At 33.7% G+C, this 20,815-nt stretch overlaps 1 protein-coding gene across 1 annotated transcript in view; it reads left to right on the top strand.

Moving 5' to 3' along the window:
• The first annotated feature begins 7,503 nt into the window (after positions 1–7,503).
• LOC128247092 (uncharacterized) overlaps positions 7,504–20,815 on the top strand; it is a 201,772-nt gene continuing 188,460 nt past the window's right edge. Inside the window, exons 1-8 of the mRNA XM_089338070.1 lie at positions 7,504–7,798; positions 12,117–12,422; positions 12,555–12,666; positions 13,846–14,018; positions 14,749–15,036; positions 16,677–16,997; positions 17,447–17,537; positions 19,445–19,645. Of these exons, the coding sequence (XP_089194196.1) occupies positions 7,669–7,798; positions 12,117–12,422; positions 12,555–12,666; positions 13,846–14,018; positions 14,749–15,036; positions 16,677–16,997; positions 17,447–17,537; positions 19,445–19,645 (1,622 nt within the window). The 5' untranslated portion in view covers positions 7,504–7,668. The remainder of the gene's footprint in view (positions 7,799–12,116; positions 12,423–12,554; positions 12,667–13,845; positions 14,019–14,748; positions 15,037–16,676; positions 16,998–17,446; positions 17,538–19,444; positions 19,646–20,815) is intronic.

Below are 20,815 nucleotides of genomic sequence, written 5' to 3'. Positions count from 1 at the left end.
AAACCAAATGGTTGGGAAGTGAACTTTTAACCATGCAGCTATGCCTACACACACACACATGCACGTGTGCATGTATGTACAAATCCTTTATTAAGCAAGTTTATTATTAATCTAATATTCCCTTGCACAAAGTTGCCTGAATGCAAGTACATATCAATGTATGTACACACATATATGTATATACATAAATATATTGCTTTAGTTGGAGATGTTCATATTTTGCCTTAAACACATATATTTGGTCTTCACTTCAGCTTTATTGTTATTATTATTATTATCATTTTAGTTTCTTTGTCAAAGTTCTTTCATCACATGTTCTGTGACCTCTTCAATGACTCTCTATCCCATGTATCACCTCTTGTTCTGCTTATTACATTTTGTTTTTCTGTGGTATGTATCCTTATCTATGCATAGGTTAACAACTGTGTGTGTGCGTGTGTGTAAGAGCTGAAGTGAACAATGAATATATAGTGTGTGTGTGTTTAATAGGCAAAATATGACCATCTCCAAGTATAACAATATTTGTTCCAACACACTATTTCACATCAAGAATATTGTAAAACAAATATATAAACATATGTAAATATATAAATATATATAATTGTTACTGGTGCCAGGGGAAACTACTTCTTTACTCAGTAACACAATTGCATCCCATGCAACAGGTGACACTCATCTCAAAGATATTAGATGTAACTAATTGATCAAGAACTGGCAGATAAGGAGGTCTTTAAACTCATGATCCAATGTCAGTCAGCCTTATAAAATCAATGCTTTTATTAAGTGTCCAATCTATCAGACATGCACTTTACATCTGTGAAACATTAAACAATACAGCTCTATTTCTGAGTGTTAACATATGTACATACAAATACGCATATGTTATATATATATTGGAAAATGTGTGAGATCCTTGGTACAATGAAGTCATTCTTTTTCTTTTTTCATATATATATATATAACACACATACACACACACATGTGTATATCATCATCATCATCATTATTGTTTAATGTCCGCTTTCCATGCTAGTATGGGTTGGACGATTTGAGTGAGGACTGGTGAACCGGATGGCTGCACCAGGCTCCAATCTGATCTGGTAGAGTTTCTACGGTTGGATGCCCTTCCTAATGCCAACCACTCCGAGAGTGTAGTGGGTGCTTTTACATTCCACCGGCATGAGGGCCAGTCATGCAGTACTGGCAATGGCCACGCTTAAAATGGTGTTTTTAATGTGCCACCTGCCCAGGAGCCTGTCCAGCGGCACTGGCAACGACCTCGCTCGAATGATTTTCTAACGTACCACCGGCACAAGTGCCAGTAAGGCAACGCTGGTAACGATCACACCCAAATGGTGCTATTTACGTGCCACTAGTACGGAAGCCAGCCAGCTGCTCTGGCAATGGTCACGCTCGGACAGTGTTGTTAGTGCTCCACTGGCACAGATTCCAGTCATCGAATATGGTTCAATTACGATTTCGATTTCACTTGCCCCAACAGGTCTTTGCAAGCAGAGTTTAGTGTCCAAAGAACAAGAGGTTGACATGGGTGCCCGTCATCGAATTTGGTTCGATTTCGATTTCACTTGCCTCAACAGGCCTTCACAAGCAGAGTTTAGTGTCCAATAAAGTAAAGATCCGAATAAGTGAGCTGGCTACACTCCTGGCAGAGGCCACGGACTATGGTTTCACTTGACTTGCCGGGTCTTCTCATACACTGCATATTTACAAAGGTCTCGGTTACTAGTCATTACCTCGGTGAGGCCTAATGTTCGAAGGTCATGCTTCACCACCTCATTCCAGGTCTTCCTGAGTCTACCTCTTCCGAAATATATAACATGTGACAGTTATTCAGTTGCCATAATAAAACTCTGAGTTTTGGATGTCAGGGCGGAAATCTGCTCCGGCATCTTATCAGTTATTAAGACAAACAAAAATGCTATGAAAATGACTGTTAAACAAAGGGAAATTACTATGTAAATGACTGTTATTAAGACAAACAAAAGAGCTATTAGAATGACTGTTGAATAAAGGGGAAAAACCCGGAGGGGAGAAAGTAAAAGATACTCATAGAATGCACATAGATTAAAAATGAACAACAGAGAATTTAGTATGAATTGGTCTATAATAAGGGAAGCCACACCATATAATACACACACGAAGAATTGAGATTTATGCATGAAGGAGGCAATCCACATAATCCGAGACAACAAAAATAGTTTACTCAATAAAATTCTGATGTTATAATTACCTGTAGACACAAATATCTTTCAACGTTTAAATTTTTCAAAAATAATTTGATTATAGGATTCTAATTTAGTCTTTCTCCATATTATGGATTCTTCCAAAACTTTACATTGTATATAACGTCGTAATATACTTTTTATTATTCATTGCGTTTAATATCATATGCCCGAAGATAATGGTCCAATCAAACATTTGATTTTTATGTAACACACCTTTTCCTTTAAAATTTTAACCATGTAATTCTATTAACTCTGTTGAGAGAAATATAGAGTATTGCTATGGTTGGAGTTAGCTCCAACCTATAGCAACCTATAGTTAGCTCCAACCTATAGCAAACTATATCTTTTCAAAATTTTAAAGATGCTTATTAACTTCATCGGTTTCATTTTTTTAGAAAAAGATTGTTAAAAGTAAAATGTAAAGCTTTGTATGAGCAGCTTTGTTGTGTTAAGTACTGGTTATCACAAAAGTATTAGAATACAGATATACATTCTTTGATAATAATAAGAAAATGTTAAAAACAGTTTACAAGAAAGTATTTTAGAAAGTAATCAGAACGGGAGTCAGAAAGACAGGTCAGTTATTCCTCTACAATTTTTTTGTAAATTCTTAAATATATCTCCTTCTGTGTATATATATACTACCAAACAAACATGATTTTTATTGAACTCAAAATAATTTTTGGAGTCCCGTTCTAATTACTTTCTTAAATACTTTCTTGTAAACTGTTTTTAACATTTTCTTATTATTATCAAAGACTGTACATCTGTATTTTGATACTTTTGTGATAATCAGTACTTAACACAACAAAGCTTCTAAAAAGTGAAACCGGTCAAGTGAATAAACATCTTTAAAATTGCATTTTCAAACCTTCTTTCATATATATTTCCACTCTTGCGGTACCTTACAACTTTATTTTGTTATATATATATATATATATATATATATATATATATATAGAGAGAGAGAGAGAGAGAGAGAGAGATACACACACACATATAAATATATATACAGAGTGCGATGGGTAAATTGTCATCATTTTATATTTTTAATTTCATGCATTTGCATTGTTTGTTTTTAATTTTGTCCACTATACAGTATAGTAGGGTCAGTTGGGCACCGTCTGTGAGAAAAACAGCACCCTGATGCAATTTACTCTGCCAGAAATTTGGAAACGACATGATGTATTGCTTAGCTTTTGCACCAGAACCTCCAATATGAGACACCAGAAACCAGAAGCTCCAATACGAACATGTACCAAGAGTAATAAAAATCAAACATCCACTCATTTTCCCACATGGCCTCAGACTCAACACAAAGGTCTACATCTAGTGCCTGGAGGAAGTAGTGCTGTCCTGTGTCAAGAGAGTGGCTGCTGGAAGACCCTATGTCTGGCAACAGGACTCTTCACCATGCTACACAAGCAGGATAACCCAGTTATGGCTGTCAGGCAATTTCTACAACCACATCACCCATAACAACTGGCCAGCTAACTCCCCAGACTGCAACCCCCTTGATTATTGTGTGTGGGGCACAATTGAGTGAAAGACCAACACCAAAGATGAATTGAAGCCAAGGATTATGGCAGCATTCATCAACTTATACAAGGAAACCATCCATGAGAGTTGCAGGAGATTCTAAAGTCATCTGAAGGCTGTGGTTGAAGCCAATGGCAATTTTATTGAATAGATTTATTCTTTAGTATTTCAAGATATTTTAATGTAATTTTGGTAAATATATGTTTAAAATGAGATGTCAGTGTTATTTTCGTTTTTACATAATTTAAACAGTTTATTTGCCACACCCTGTATATAAGGGACACTCCCATTGACAAATGATTTGTTTATAATGATCAAATGAATGTGCTGTACATTAGCTCACTCCCTCTATCACGCGCGCACACACACACAGCAAGATTGTTATAGTTTTCATCTATCAAATTCACTAACAAGATATTGGTTGGCCCAAAGTCATGACACTTATGCTAGAAGACACTTATAAAAGGTGCTGCATAATAGGATTGAACCCAAAACCAAACGTTGTGAAGAAGACTACTTAATGACACAACCATGCAAACAGATACACACATATAGATTTGTGTGTGTGTCAAGCCAAGTGAGATCGTAGTTGTGGTGTGGCCAATGCTGGTGTTTCGTAAATGGCACCCATACCGATGGCATATAAAAACCACCCACTACACTCTTGGAGTGGTTCATGTTAGAAAGGACATCCAGCTGTAGAAACCATGCCAAATCACACTGGAACCTGGTGCAGCTCCCCAGCTTATGGGTTATCAGTCAAATCATCCAACCCATGCCAACATGGAAAATGGACATTAATGATGATGATGATGATATATATATATATATATATATATATATATATATATATATATATATATATATATATATATATATATGTATATATATATATATGTATATATATATATATATATATATATAAAGTGTAGTATATTGCCACTTATCGTGCAGTTACTGTTAATACTTCATATAGAGAATTAACATTGCTTATATATATATATATATATATATATATATATATATATATATATATATATACAGGGTGCATAAAATATTTGAGGACAGATTTATGTTTATAAGAAAACAGATATATAATAACAAATAATAACTTTATTTATCAAAAAATGCTATGAGGATAAAAATAAACTTTCTTTTCTATAATGTTCTTCAATAAAGCCACCTTCAGCTTCAACAACTGCTTCTATATGAGATCTAAATCATCTACATGTTCGAATCAAGTGGTCCTGGTTCATTTTGGACATTACTCTGACTATGACATCTTTCAAAAAATCTTGGTGTTATGGGCATGTTCATTGACCTCTCTCTCAACAATGCTCCACATGTAATAGTCCAATGGATTGAGATCTGGGAAATTAGGAAGCCAAATGTTAGGGGCTATGTGATCATGAAAATTTTCAGCCATTCATTCCTGTGTTATTAGAGCCATGTGTGATAGTGCAGAGCCTTACTGAAACACATATGGCATTCCATTGCATACACTGTCTATCTATGGCTTAACAATTATTCCAGGACCTCAATGTAGGCGGCAGAGTTAACTCTAAGGCCTTGTGGAAAGAAGTGAGGAGGCATCACATTGCTGACAACCCTGAAAACCTGATACTTGCAGGAAATTTTGTATGCGTAACACTTGCTACTTCAGAATGGTCTGCACATAACCATCTGTCATTCCTTCTGTTAACTTATTGATCTTGGGCAAAGTTTTTCTTGTTTGAGAAAAACCAAATCAAATCTTCTGTTGGATTTTTCATTTTGTTTAAGAGCCTTTTAGATTTGCTGTAGTGATTTTCTTTTGCTTTTTCTGACAAATTGATCTTTTCTCATCATATAAGACTTATATCTGATGTCTTCGTGGACAACATTTCTGACTGTTTCTTCTGACACATGGAGATCTTTTGCAATTAACCTCATGGACTTTCTGGGTTTGTAATCAAATGGTCTGTTGATAAATTCAAGTGTTCTGATGATTTCAGAGCATTTAGAATGCTTTTGATGCTTTGATACTGGTGATACGATACCATCTTCAGTCTCTAGCTCCTTACAAATTTTGTAGATGAAAGATCTATAAACTTTTGAAAATCGAGATATTTCTAAATTGCTATGCTCAGCCTTTATAACCACAATAATAGTATGCCTCTTCATTTCTTGAGTAAGCTGAGGGTCTGCCATTATTATTTTCTGAAACAAAGATTAGGGTCTATCCTTGATTCTAGTTGTCATCTTCGGTGACATTGTGGTATTTATTTGTGATCGTGGCAGTAACTATACTCTCAACAACTAAGTGAAAAGGAAGGGAGAATCAAGAGGTGTCTGTGTCTTCTCACAACTACATACTCACTTAAAACAATTGCCAAATGTATGGTACATATAACCAAGCCATATTTTTTCAGAGGTGATGGCTGCCTTGAAAAACAGAAGTTTAGAGAAATTACATAAGAACAGATCCTTGCAATGTTTCACTTTGAAAATTTCTATTTCTAACTAATTGAAATTTGTTGTATATTATTATAGGCTGGGAAATATGTTGCTGGTCAGCATTTTGCTTTGTTTCTTAAGGAGATGCTTAGTAGTTTGTGTATAAGCAAGTATTTTATTGATGGTAATGGAACTTAGGATGGCATGTAGGGAGGAAGTTGCTGCAGACATCATATATTTTTTGTGAGGAGTTTGTTGATTTGATGTAATGATTGAAATGTGTGTTGTGATCTACAGGGTAAAGAACTCTCCTAATAAAATCTGAAAAATTATTTTTGGATCTTATTTTCATTATTGCCTACATAGACAGACTCTCACCTACTGCCTCAAGTTCTAATCTATTCTAGAGATAATCCGTGAGAAATGAGTCGAGTAATATTAAGTAATGATGTGCAGCTCTAATAGCACAGTTTTATCTGTAACTCATTTCTGCACCAAACTGGTGCTTACACTGTCTATCCTTCATGGTTATTTACTAATTTCCAGTGTAAGTAGGAATTTCAACCATGTTTCGTGGTCTGCTACCACAACAGCTCCTTTATAGGATCCAGTTAGCTCAAGACATTATCAGGAGGAACCACGTCCGGTTTCGGCCCCTACTCCTCTACCGTTTTGACGTGGCCCCCCCCCCCTTTCGGAGGTGTCTTCAGCTCTGGTGTTGGGTGCATGTCTTCTTTCTTCTATTCCCTGGCCTCTTCGATGCAGCATCAAAGAGTGTCAGCGTCCGACTGATTGTCATGTCAAATTCCCCTTTTTATACCTGCTGCTAGGCTCCAGCAGGCTTCCCCCAAATGCTTTTGATTTCTTGGAAAATGGTACATGGTAACCTTTTGATAAATATTTTCTTTCTTTTATTTTTGTATCTAAAAGGATTGCTTTCATTTATAATGTGATGGCTATAAATCTTATTATTTTGTTTTGTTATTAAATTTGATATGTTTTAAGTTTTGTTAAAGACAAATTGAGAGGAAATGTTATTTACTAATTCAAATAACTATTCTGATAAATAATATATAAATGTATTAATATATGAAATAGCTTTAAATTTAAAAGCATTCCATAGTAATGGTAAACATTTTGGGTAAAAAAAATTATTTTGGAAAAGCTGCAGGAAACTTCCTTTTGACATTAAAGGTAAGATATTTCATAATCTAAAAGATTTAATTATTTTGTTTTGTATTTTCACTGTTAAAAGTAATGTATAATATATGTATTCCTTTTAGAACCTCCATCACCTCCTGGAAATATTGTTGTTGATGATGTGAACTATGACACTGTGACTCTATCATGGAAAGAACCAAGGAATGCTTCAGTGACCAGCTATCTTCTAGAAATTAAGCATATAGAAAGAAAATTCTGGAAAAAGGAAGCTCGATTGCCTCCTTATATGCTTCACTATCAGCTGAAGAATTTATCTGATGATGATATACTTTTAGTTCGAGTATCAGCATCGAATCAGTATGGTACCAGTGAACCTTGTACTCTCACCTCACCCATACACATTAAATTTCGCACGAGTAAGTAGGTATTTTCCTTATATAAATGGCACTCGTCAGTGTCTTCTCTTCAGGTGAAAATATCAGAGAGTAATTAGTAATTTCTTTAAATATACAGAATATTAACTTTTTATGTAATCCAGTCAAAACATTGTCTCTTGAAAAGTGGAATTAATACTGTATTTATTGGGTTCTAGTTTTTTGACAACATTCTTGATAAAAGAAATATAAATGCACACACACACACATGCACACATATAATCATACATACACACACACGCATAAATATATATAAATATATTTCTCTGTAGTTTTACGCATATATTTGATATAAAAAACCTTCTTCATTAAATAGTATTTTCCAGTAACTTTAATCTATTTATAAAGTGAATAATTTTTATTTCGAACCAATTAAAAGCAATCAATATTTTACAGAATAATTAACAAAATTTATATGTAGACTTGCATTTTAACAAATACCTTATGTATGTTGTCTTTATAAACCAGTTTATCTGTTTTAAATTTTTCATTTCAGAGCCTTGGTAACTTTGCATGTTATGGTGATGCTATTGATAACTGAATTACACTAGAACTGGTTCATTTTAAACTTATTATTAGTTTTCTTTATTTTGAACTAACATTGAATGTTATATTTTGAAAACATTTTGAATAAATATCATGTTTGGTTTTACAAGTATTTAACACATCTTTATAACTATAAATTATAATGTTAAATATGAAAATTTTTCTGTTCATCATTTATGAATATATGAATAATTTTTGTGTCATTCATACTAATGATATCCTTATAATACATACATACATACATACATACATACACACACACACACACAACATACCACCATGGAAGGCAGACATTAAATGAGTATGATAATGAGGATACATACATGCCCACATGCATGCATACATACATACATACATACATGCATGCATGCATACATATCACATTACATCACACACATATTTACAGCACTTGGGCATGGAATGTAAGCAAGTGAGTGAGTATGCAAAATTGATTTTATTTCACTTACTGTTACTGAAAATTTTCAGCAGAGCAATCATCAAATATTTAGATATTCAAATAGAAAAACATTTCAAACTTTGACTCAATGATCACTTTTCCTGCCTTTTATTTATTGGCAATTATATCAAAGAAATTTGATACAAATCTTCCCCAAAGAGAACTCTAACCAGTTGCTGAAAAATCCCTATTCTGTAAGCCTAATCATTTGAATGCTTATTCATAAATTTCAAGGTATATATGACCATTGAGTCTTATCACTAGACAGCTAATTTTGCTTAAATATTTAGGTAAAGATTGAATTCTTTTCAGTTGCAACTAAAGGTGTTCCTTCTGCTTCATACATTCATTATTCTTAAGATTGGATGTTTCATTTCTGGACTTTTCCTTACCAGATACATAAATTTATTTTACTATGCACATGAAAATAAAGCTTAAACAATTAAGCCTCTTTTTAAACAATATACCTTTTAAATATCAAAGGCATAATGTGTCTTTAGAAAAAAAAAACAAATGAAAAAAAACACATAGAAGACAATAAACCAATTTTCTGAAAGGTCCTGGTAATGAAAAACCTGACAAGTCACTTTTGTATAACAATATGATTTACAATAAATGAATTGCGTGGAATGGGGTAGACAATCTAACAAGAAACTGTGACACATGGTATCATTGGAAATACAGTGGTCATAATTTTTCACTTGGAAATAGCTAGTAATGTTTCATAGCCCTTACAGTTATACTTTTATAATTCCTTTCATTCTTCAGCCTTTCATGGCTATGTTCAAAATACTATTGCAAATATCAAGTATTGTGACCTGAAAATATTGAATACTAGCAGAGGCAAAATATGCTGTATAGAAATTTGAGAGGACATTCTGTAGATGGACTCTCAGATGAATGATGGCTGGGTGCCTCTCATGAATGGGGAAAATTGAAGATGTGCCAAAAAGCCTCATTGGTACTTGGAAACTTTTACGAAAATTAAAATGGGGATTAAATGAAAAAAATGATTTACGTGAATATCCTCACAAGAGTAATTGAAATAAATGGCGATTGTGGAACCCCTCACTCACGCACGCACGCGCGCGCGCATTTAAAGTGTGTCTTTGTAAATATGTTTGTATACATTTATATGTGTGTGTTTGTAAGAGACAGAGTGTGAGTGAGAGAGAGAGGTTTGTTGTCATGTATACGTACATGCATAAATATACATACATCTTTGGATGTATGCATATGACAACACAGCCCTTGACTCACTCACACTCTGTCTCTTACAAACACGCACGCGGGCTCATACACACGTGTGTCTTTGTAAATATGTTTGTATACATTTATGTATGTGTGTGTTTGTAAGAGACAGAGTGTGAGTGAGTCAAGGGGTGTGTGTGTGTGCGTGTGTATGTGTGTGAGACAGAGTGAGAGAGCGGTGTGTATGTAGTATTTACTCTCTCTCTCACATACACACGAACACACAAAATAGAGAGTGAAGCTTTTTGCCGTTGTTACGTCAATACCGGAGCACGCGCGCGCGCATACACACGTATGTCTTTGTAAATATGTTTGTATACATTTATATATGTGTGTGTTTGTAAGAGACAGAGTGTGATTGAGAGAGAGAGGTTTGTTGTCAAGTATACGTACATGCATAAATATACATACATCTTTGGGTGTATGCATATGACAACACAGCCCTTGATTCACTCACACTCTGTCTCTTACAAACACGCACGCACGCGCATACACACGTGTGTCTGTAAATATGTTTGTATACATTTATGTATGTGTGTGTTTGTAAGAGACAGAGTGTGAGTGAGTCAAGGTGTGTGTGTGTGTGCGTGTGTATGTGTGCGAGACAGAGTGAGAGAGCGGTGTGTATGTAGTATTTACTCTCTCTCTCTCTCTCTCATACACACTCACACACAAAATAGAGAGTGAAGCTTTTTGCCGTTGTTACGTCAATACCGGAAGTTGACATTGAGGAACCTTTTTAAAGAAGTGAATCTTAAATATAAAGCAATATTATTTATTTTTAATTAAAAAAATCAAATGAAGAGCCTAAGATTTATCCGAGGTCAAATTATTCATGCATTACAAGTATGGAAGCATTTGGTGAAGTCGATTTCACGTGAAAAGCGATTACACACACATCTCTGTTTTATATATAGTATAGAAGAGCTATGTGAGACTGGAGGCTTGAATGAATGATTCACATTTACTTTGTACAGATGTCCCATGGCTGGCAACCAGATAGAAAACAAAGGGTTTAAGTATGTATGTAAACTTGTTTGTTTTTATGTATGCATCTTTTGCTTGCATTCTCAGTGGCTATACATACAAGACTATGATATACTTTTTTTTACATATCTTTTTTATTCAATGCAGTATTTCCATGTAAGTCAACTATATACATAAAATATCTAGATTTTTTAATGCTTTTTTCAATATATTGAGTTTTAAAATATGTTCAGCATGTTTCTGTTTTGTCAGTTTTTGAATATTTATTCAGCTTATCCTTTTGAAAATTCCATTTTTTTTTTTTAAACTTGAAGCATGAATTACATTTTTCCTTTAAAATATTCTTGATTTGCATCTCTTTACGATGTGTTAGTCATTTTTTGATAATAATAATAATTATTATTATTTTTCTCATGAACATCATTCTGCTAATGATCTAAAAGCATGTTACTTTAATGTAAATTTTACTACTCCATTAAATCACTATCCTGCACAAAATTTGGTATATTGTTGGTTTTTTTAAACTTTACCTGTCAAATGTTGTTTGCATATTTATTTAATTAAAACACATTCTTAAATAGAAAAATTTATCTTCTTAACACATTAAACCAAACAGTAGAACCATATACATTCTAATAATATTTCCTGGAAGAAACTCCTTGTGTTATCTTAGCTTAACCTTAATCGTTATTTTTTTTCAGGGTACATGCACATACACGCCTGCCACATCTCTCTCTCTCTCTCTCTCTCTCTCTCTCTCCCAATCTCACTATCTCTTTTTCTGTATACATACATACATATATATATACACACACATACACACATACATGTACATACACACATAAGTGCATACACACACACACACACACATATATATATATATATATATATATATATATTTGTATGCGTGTATTATGTATATGCACATATATAAATACATTCATGATCTTTTATCTCCCTCAAAGAACACATGGGAAATTTGAACTTCGAGTTGATTTATGCAATAAGATTGCATGGATTACATTTATTTATCAATGTAATGTGTTTTTTACCCAACAGGAGTTCCACTTGCTCCTTCAAAATGCCCTGAAGTAATTAGGTTTGGAGAAAGCTCAATTAAAATGTTCTGGGATGTTCCATTGGATGATGGTGGATTTTCGATCATTGGTTATCAAATAGAGAAAACTGAAAGGGCAGGCAACTTCTGGACAATAGTAAATGAAGTTCCAGTGACAGATACCAAATATATCATTGAGAACTTGCAAGAGAACTCAACCTATCGCTTTCGAGTAAGGGCTATTAATTCTATAGGATTAAGTGACCCTTCACCATCAACACCTTTGATACTTTTCAAGATAAAAGAAGGTATGTTACAGTATATTGATTTATCTTTAAAATTTGATACTACTGGAACAATTTTTATTACAGTGTTTATGAGTGTGTGTTTCTATATTCTGCAAATGATATCATCGTCATAGAAATATCCTTATATTCCAGTCAATGAGCCACCTTATTTCAAGGAGGAAATCCAAGACATTTGTGTGGAATGGGGAAAATCAGCTGAGTTTTCTTGTGAAGTGGTTGGTATTCCTACTCCAAATATAACATGGTAAGATTTCTCTGACTCATATAAATCTTTCCTTCTTTTTTGAAAAGCTGAAGTATAGCAAGCTTTTATTCTTAATACTAAGAATTAAATCTGAAACTGTTGCATATGCATAAATATGTTTACCTGTTTGTATTCATAATCTAAAGCAACTGCATGAAAATGTCACTGACATATGTTTCTCTGAGACATGATACTACAGAAACAGTAGAACATCACCAACTATAAAAGAAATGTTCAACTGGAAGTGTTACTGGTATAGTATATAACTATGCAACTATACTTTCAAACATTGATAGATCATTCCTAATAAAGGAAAACTCTGATAGTTGGAAAGTGTTACATATATGTGTGCTTGTGTGAGAACTAGTGTTTTTTTTTTCAATGTAAATTGATGTATTAAGTTCTTGTAGACAAAAGGGGTGGGAGTAAAACTTAACCAATCCTCCAATAAAGGCTGATAAATGGTACATTGAAATTTGTTCTAGGATCAGTATGATTGACGAAAATCTATTGTTGCTTGAGAGAGAGCTTTCTCCTTTATCACTTTATTATTATGTTTCCCTGGAGAATTCATAAATATCCACACACACACACACATTAAATGTTAAAGTGGTGACAGGAAAGGGAGAAAGTGTGAGAAGGAAGAAAGACAGAGACAAGATGTAAGAGGGAAGAAGAAAGAAGAGAATGGGTGAAAATTAATGAAAAATACTGGAAATTCCAGAAAGGTTGAGGGCAAATATTAGTGAGAAAAAGTGAGAAGAAATTAAATCTATTATGTATAATGACATATAAAGTTGGTCCATGGAGTATGCTGAGCAAAGAACATACTAGAGAATGATAGGGTACACGAGGAGAGTGTCAGTGCCTGAGTACACATTTTCTTTTGTATATGCAGATGTTGAAGATCTCTTTCCCAGCATTGCAATATTGAGATAGAAACTTGGTTGTAATTTTTTCCATAAAAAATTCTGTTAGCTTGCATCTCAGCTGATAACATGGAAACCAATAAGAAAACAAACTCTATGCAATAGAATTCTGCCTTTCATTAAGATTTTGAAGAATGCAGAATTCCATAATGTGAAAGATGCCAGTGTATATATCTATATATAAATATGCAAATTTCTCTACGTGATGCTTGTCAGGATTTAAAATAAGTCCACTCTTTCTTCTCTAAAGGTACAAGAACTGTTGTCAAATCTTCAATGGGTGTAAACATAAGATTGACACAGTTGGAAATGAACAATTGTTGACCATAAACAATGTGGATTTTGATGATTCTGGAGATATAGAATGCCGAGCAAAGAACAAAGTGGGATCTGCTTGTAACAAAGGAAAATTAGATGTTTATGGTAAGAGGAGTTTATTAATAACATTTTTTTTAATGTAAATTTTTTCTTTTCTTTTACATTTACCAAAGTAAAGTTGCAAACTTTATGAAATAGCCTTATTTTAAAAGTTATGCTTTGCTAGGTCAAGGGTTGGAAGGGCCAAAAAAGTATTTATGCCCATTTGCGATTATAATGCACCAAAAACAATTAGCAAAGGTAGCTTGGTATATTTTATCGAATTATACTTGTTTGCAAGTGATGGTTATGTTTAATATATACATGCATATATACCTATACACTTATATACATATACACATATACACACACATCATATATGTACATGTACACATAATATTGAACTAGACAGTACAATTTTATTTCATCTCAGCAAGATATTTATTTGTTGAAATCACTAACTGCACAACAACTCATCATGTAGCCAGTGCTATGATTTTATGCCTCTGTGAATAATAAAATAGGAAGAATGGAATTCAAATGTACAACATAAAAAGTATAGAATATTTATCATAAGTTGCTTATATAGTATGCATATATATGCATGTGTGTGTGTGCATGCATGCATGTGTTTACGTGTGTGTGTGTGTATGTGTGTGTGTGTCTTTAACTGATATTCATTGAAATCAAAAGTCCTTATGTAATTATTTACTATAATTATGAAACATTAGTTAATAACGAAATTTTTTGTTTTTCTCTTCCTTTTGTTTTCAAAAATATCAACTCTATTTTACAGCCCCTGCCAAAGTCAAACTCTCTGATTATTACAAGAAAGGACTAAGATATTTTGAAGGAGACACAATGAAAATTAACATCCAATTCTTCGGTAAACCTCGGCCTGTTATTCTTTGGTCTAAAGACGGCAAAACAATCAAGAACAATCGGCATGCTTGTGTTAGAAATTTAGAAAAATATACAACTCTTGTGGTACAAAAAGTTTCGAAAGCTGATGCCGGAGTTTATCATTTACATGTCAACAATCTTCATGGAAATGATTCTGTTGATATTCCTATCACAATTATTGGTAAGTTTAATTTACTCATGATAGTAAATAGAAAAGAGCGTAGGAGTGGCTGTGTGGTAAGTAGCTTGCTTACCAACCACATGGTTCTAACTTCAGTCCCACTGGGTGGCATCTTGGGCAAGTGTCTTCTACTATAGCCACGGGCTGACCAAAGCCTTGTGAGTGGATTTGGTAGATGGAAACTGAAAGAAGTCCGTCGTATATATGCATATATATGTATATGTGTGTGTGTGTCTGTGTTTGTCCCCCCAACATCTCTTGACAACCGATGCTGGTGTGTTTACGTCCCCGTAACTTAGCGGTTCGGCAAAAGAGACCGATAGAATAAGTATTAGGCTTCCAAAGAATAAGTCCTGGGGTCGATTTTCTCGACTAAAGGCGGTGCTCCAGCATGGCCACAGTCAAATGACTGAAACGAGTAAAAGAGTAAAAGAGTCTGCTGAGAGTAACCTAGTCGTTTGTCAAGTTGTAGATATGTTTTGCATTCCATCAGTGGGATTGTTGCTTTTTCTTGTTTCAAATTTATTATCTTATATCATTTATGAGTGGTTATATGGGGTGCTTAAACCAGAATTTCACCAAAATATCAACAGCTTCTGTATTTGTTACCTTTTGCTTGTTTTCCATTATGCTGGGGCACTACCTTAAAGAGTTTAGTTGAAAAAATTGCCCCTGGTATTGATTTTTCAAGTCTGGTAATTATCATTGAAATATTTTAATTACCAAGAAAAAAAATTGCCCCAAGTCCTTTATATGAAGTTGGGCCTCCCATAAGCTTTAATGCACAAAAAGCTTTTTAATATATATATATATATATATATATATATATATATATATATATATATATACATGTGTGTGTGTGTGTGTGTGTGTGTGTGTGTGTGTGTGTGTGTGTGTGCGCGCATGCGCGCATTTGTGCATTTGTATATATATATATATATATATATATATATATATATATATATATATATATGTATAGTGAAGTTGCATGGCTCAGTGGTTAAAATGTCAGGCTCACAATCATGAGGTAGTGAGTTCAATTCCCCGTCTGGGTTGTGTATTGTGTTCTTGAGCAAGACACTTTATTTCACGTTACTCCAGTTCATTTAGCTGTAGAAATGAGTTGCGATATCACTGGTGCCAAGCTATATTGGTCTTTGCCTTTCCCTTGGATAACATCGGTAGTGGGAAGAGGGGAGGCTGGTATGCATGGGTGACTGCTGGTCTTCCATAAACAACCTTGCTCAGATTTGTGCCTCAGAGGGGAATTTTCAAAGTACTATCCCATGGCCATTCATGACCGAAGAGGGTCTTCTCCTTCTCTCATAAACATGTATTGGCCTACAAAATTCATTTGCAAGGCATTGGTGGGGCTGCAGCAGAAGACACTTACCCGTGATGCCATGCTGTGGGCCTGAGCCTGAAACCATGTGGTTGGAAAGTTAGTTTCTTAACCACACTGCCATGCCTATGGTAATGTAATTTCAATAGTGTAACAGAATATATTTGAACCAAAAATAATCTTTCTTTTGTTTTTGCAGTAAATTGAATATTTTTCTTCTGATTTTTCAATCCCAAATATTTAGTGTTTAAGAAAATAGACTATATTAATTATTTTCATTATTATGGTGATAACACAGGGAAACCAAAAACTCCTGGGAAACCAACTGTTACAAATGTAACAAGCCATTCAATTGAGATTTGCTGGCCAGAGCTAGAATCAGCCACTGAAATTTCAGCTAATGGCTACATTATAGAGAAATGTGACTTGGTAACAGGAATATGGAGGTATGCAATGTCAACGAATACTTGTCAGGCAACAATAAATTATTCTGAAGGAAATAATAAATACAAATTTCGTGTCCTTGCTGAAAATGCATTGGGTGTTAGTGAACCAAGCAAACATTGTGAAATTCTTATTAATGAAGAAGTTAAGGAAAAAACCAGCTCTGACGAATTATGTAAGTAATTTGACAGTTTTTATTTTTCAAGTGTTTAACTAAAATATTGTTCTTTTTATATTTCCCTCTCTACATATTCCTGCAACTTATTATGGTCATATGTTTGGAAGTTAAGCCTTACTTATATACTTGAGTATAACTTGATACTTTTTAAAAACAATTTTTAAACATATGATTAATACATGGGGGAACTTTTTACTTTAAAAATTAAAACTAAAAATGTTGGGCCTTTGTGCAACCCCTGCAAACTTAGGTTGTGTTCACTCCACTTCCCACCCCAATTATGCATTAAGAAAATTAGTTTGAAAATGTTGATCTATACACAGATGTGTATGGCAATAGGGAATGTGTGGTTTATGGCATTTAACATAGTTTGGTATTTCTATGAATGTCATTTTTCTCTTGTTTTATAGTCAGGCAATCCATTGCTTGTGTTTGTTTTATTTTAGATGATTCAAATGAGGAAGATAAATCACTCGACACTGATAGAATCATAGGTGGTGTCCTCAGTAAATATATTATTTATGAAGAATTGGGTCGGTAAGTGCCACTTTGGTCTTTATTTTTTGCATGTCAGCTTTGATTTGTCTGTATATTTATGTTTTTTTATTCAAATGTAGAAGTGGAAGACACTTCCAGCCTAGTGAGATCAATGTGGACAGGAAAAGATGTTATTGGTTTACAGTTCTGAGAATAAATGATTGGGAATGTGCTTAGTGTGTGCTTTGCCTTTCAGGCACACTAGAAATGGTGAGATGTGTGTATTGAGGGGACCTTGGCAGTATAGGTATGTAACCTACTAGCTGAGAGGAGCAGAAGGCATTATAAGAGAAGTAAAAAGGACAGATTGAAAAAGTAATGTGTCTCTGGATTAGAGATTGGTGTATGTTGAAGTAGAAAAGGGTCAACAAAAAAAAAAAACAGTGTGTCTGTGGTAGTGTGTTGAGGTAGAGGAGAGAACAAAGAAATAGTATATCTCTGAACTAGTGGTTGTAGTGTGATGGTGAGTGGGTTTATTTTAATGGACTGAGTGGCATTTTGGAGGAACAATATTGTTTTGGATGTTTCTGTTTATAGCATAGTACCATTTCAGTATTCTAATGTTAGTTCTCACCGGGCTTTAGAACAGCTTAACAAGTGTTGATGTATTTTTACATCTATAACATTTTGTTAGGGATTTGAGGTCTAGCATTTGCAGAAATCAACAGTTTCTAAGAAGTGATTTTCATGAATAGGGAAAGTGTAGCACAAGCCTGTTTATTTTAGATATTTTAATGATTGTATATAGGTGCTTTTAAAGGTGGATTGCTTGTCATATCTCCCATATAATACTTATTTCAAGGCCTGTATATTAATGGAAGACATATAAAAGTGGTATGAGAGTTTTGGTTGCATAAAGCTGAGGTTAGTGTACAGAAAGTTAAGAAGGATTGAAAAGGAATCATCTGCGTAGGAATGTGTTGGATTAAAAATAGCAAGATCAGAAAGATCTCTGTTGGTATATGTTGATCAATCTAATACGCAAAACATCTGATCAAGTGATTATAGACTGAGCAAGTTCATTGGCAGACAACTATGAGGTTCTTCTGATAGATAAAGCTAAATATTTTGCTTTCATAAAGTTTCTCAAGGACACCCTCAAAGTGAGAGAGTTATATTGGTTGTCACTAAAGAGGTTGAGCTTTTCATGATGAGGAAGATGGTGGCTTATAATGTTTTTGATGATGAAGAAGATGGTGGCTTATGTTTTTACAGCCTTTCAGTAGTTGTAAATAAATAATTAATAGATCATAGAGTCTGCTTCCTTGAGCATTAATCACTTTGTTGTTTCCATAGACTGGATATATCTCCACAGAGAAAGAAAAATTGTAGCGTTTGAGAAGGATAGGATATAGTTGTGAAGTAAATTCTTTGGAACTAAGACAGTTCTTTGTTGGAGTAATCAGACAAATTTCTCTTCTTAAGAGAGAACATATCAAGCATTAAGCATGACCATTAAGATTTTCCAATGTGATGGAAAGATTTTATTCCTTGTGAGATAATCCCCAATTCTACCTTGAGAACCAATAACAAAGTCATTATCATCTGGTTTTCTTCAATCACTTGTGTTAACATATCTAGCCTATTGTAGACATACTATGATGTAATGAATACAATCTAAAATAAATAATTTTAATTCAGATGATAATTAATATCATATTTAATTTACTTTTTTAAAGGTGGTGAGCTGGCAGAATTATTAGAGTGTCAAATAAAATGGCATTTCTTCTGATGCTTTATGTTCTGAGTTTAAACTTTTATGAGGCTGACTTTGCCTTTCATTCTTTCCTAAAGTGATAAAAAATACCAGTCACATATTAGGGTTGATGGTACAATTAACCCCGTCCCCCAAATTTCAGGTCTTTTGCTAATATTAGAAAGAATTATTAATTTACTTTCAATTTCAGTGGTGCATTTGGAGTTGTGCATCGGGCAGTTGAGAGAGCTACCGGTAAAGTTTGGGCAGCAAAATTCATAAAGTGTAGACCACATGAGAAAGAAGCTGTTGAACATGAGATTTATATCATGAATTGCTTGCATCATCGCAAACTTTTGCAGCTTCACGAAGCTTTTGAGCAGCCTGGAGAGATTGTCATGATTCTTGAATTGTAAGTATTTTTAATAATACTTATTAAAACCTAGATTTTGTTTCTTGTCTTTTAGTTTTTAATAATTGAATTTTATAAGTTTTTAAAGCCTTCATAAGATTTTAAATCTTTAATGCAAAGAAGAAATTTTAAAAGTTAATTTTTCAAGTGGCAAGCTAAGAAGCAAACACATACACCCTGTAAATTTACTATAACTTCTTGTTTCTTTTTACCTGTGAATCCACCTCAATTTTCATTGCACTAACTTATTGATCAACTCACATCCATTTGCCTGTGAGCCAATCCAGCATGCTCAGGAGTTTGGCATATGATGGGCCAATAAAGTCATGTTCTGCGAGTGTTCATCCTCAGCTGGATACCAACTGTGACACCAAATCAGGATAATAGACATCATTTACTTGATCTTGTAATTCAACAAGGCTGCAAAACTATGAATCTCTGCTAAATGCCACTTTTTTTCATATCTCAATTATATGGCTCTTCTCTCTATTTCCCCTGTATTTAAGGAATAACTGTAATAATCAAAAATCAGTAGTTCTCTCACTCAGACAAAACAAAACATAAAAAAAACTGAGTGGTTAGTTGAAGTGTAAGAAACATCAGCCAAATTTCCTAAAACCCCACTTTACTATCATAATACAGGAAAGATTCATTAGATAATAATTCATAGACTTCACATAGTGAGACTCCAAATAACATATCTTTTCATTCTTAAAACATTCTAGCAGATTTGAATACAAATATCTGATCACTGCTGTTTTTCATCATCAGAGAACATTTTCTCCCTTATGAGCAATGTGTATTCATAACACATGAGATTCACCAGTGTAAGGGTACTTTGAGACATTGTGGTGTTTCAGCCTCATTTTGTGTCTCTTCAGTTGAAGTTTCTTCAGACTAATGAATCTTACAAGCGCAAAAACTCTTGTCTGTTGGAATCAACAAACAACTTATATGCTGAGGTATACAGATGTCTGTCAAAATATATTTATGGTGTGCACATAGAGCAGTGAGAATCAAGCGATAATATGTCTATTCATTCTTAATACATTTATTCAGTAGTTACCAATATAACAGCTGATTTTTAAAATATATTACAAGCATTTCTGGAACCTTTTCCCTCTATCATATTCTATTGCACTGGACATAAATTATTTGATTTTAGATTAA

Source organism: Octopus bimaculoides, chromosome 2 (assembly GCF_046866305.1).
Source record: "Octopus bimaculoides isolate indiv1 chromosome 2, ASM4686630v1, whole genome shotgun sequence".
Lineage (NCBI taxonomy): Eukaryota > Metazoa > Mollusca > Cephalopoda > Octopoda > Octopodidae > Octopus > Octopus bimaculoides.
This window is presented reverse-complemented; position numbering and strand designations above follow the sequence as displayed.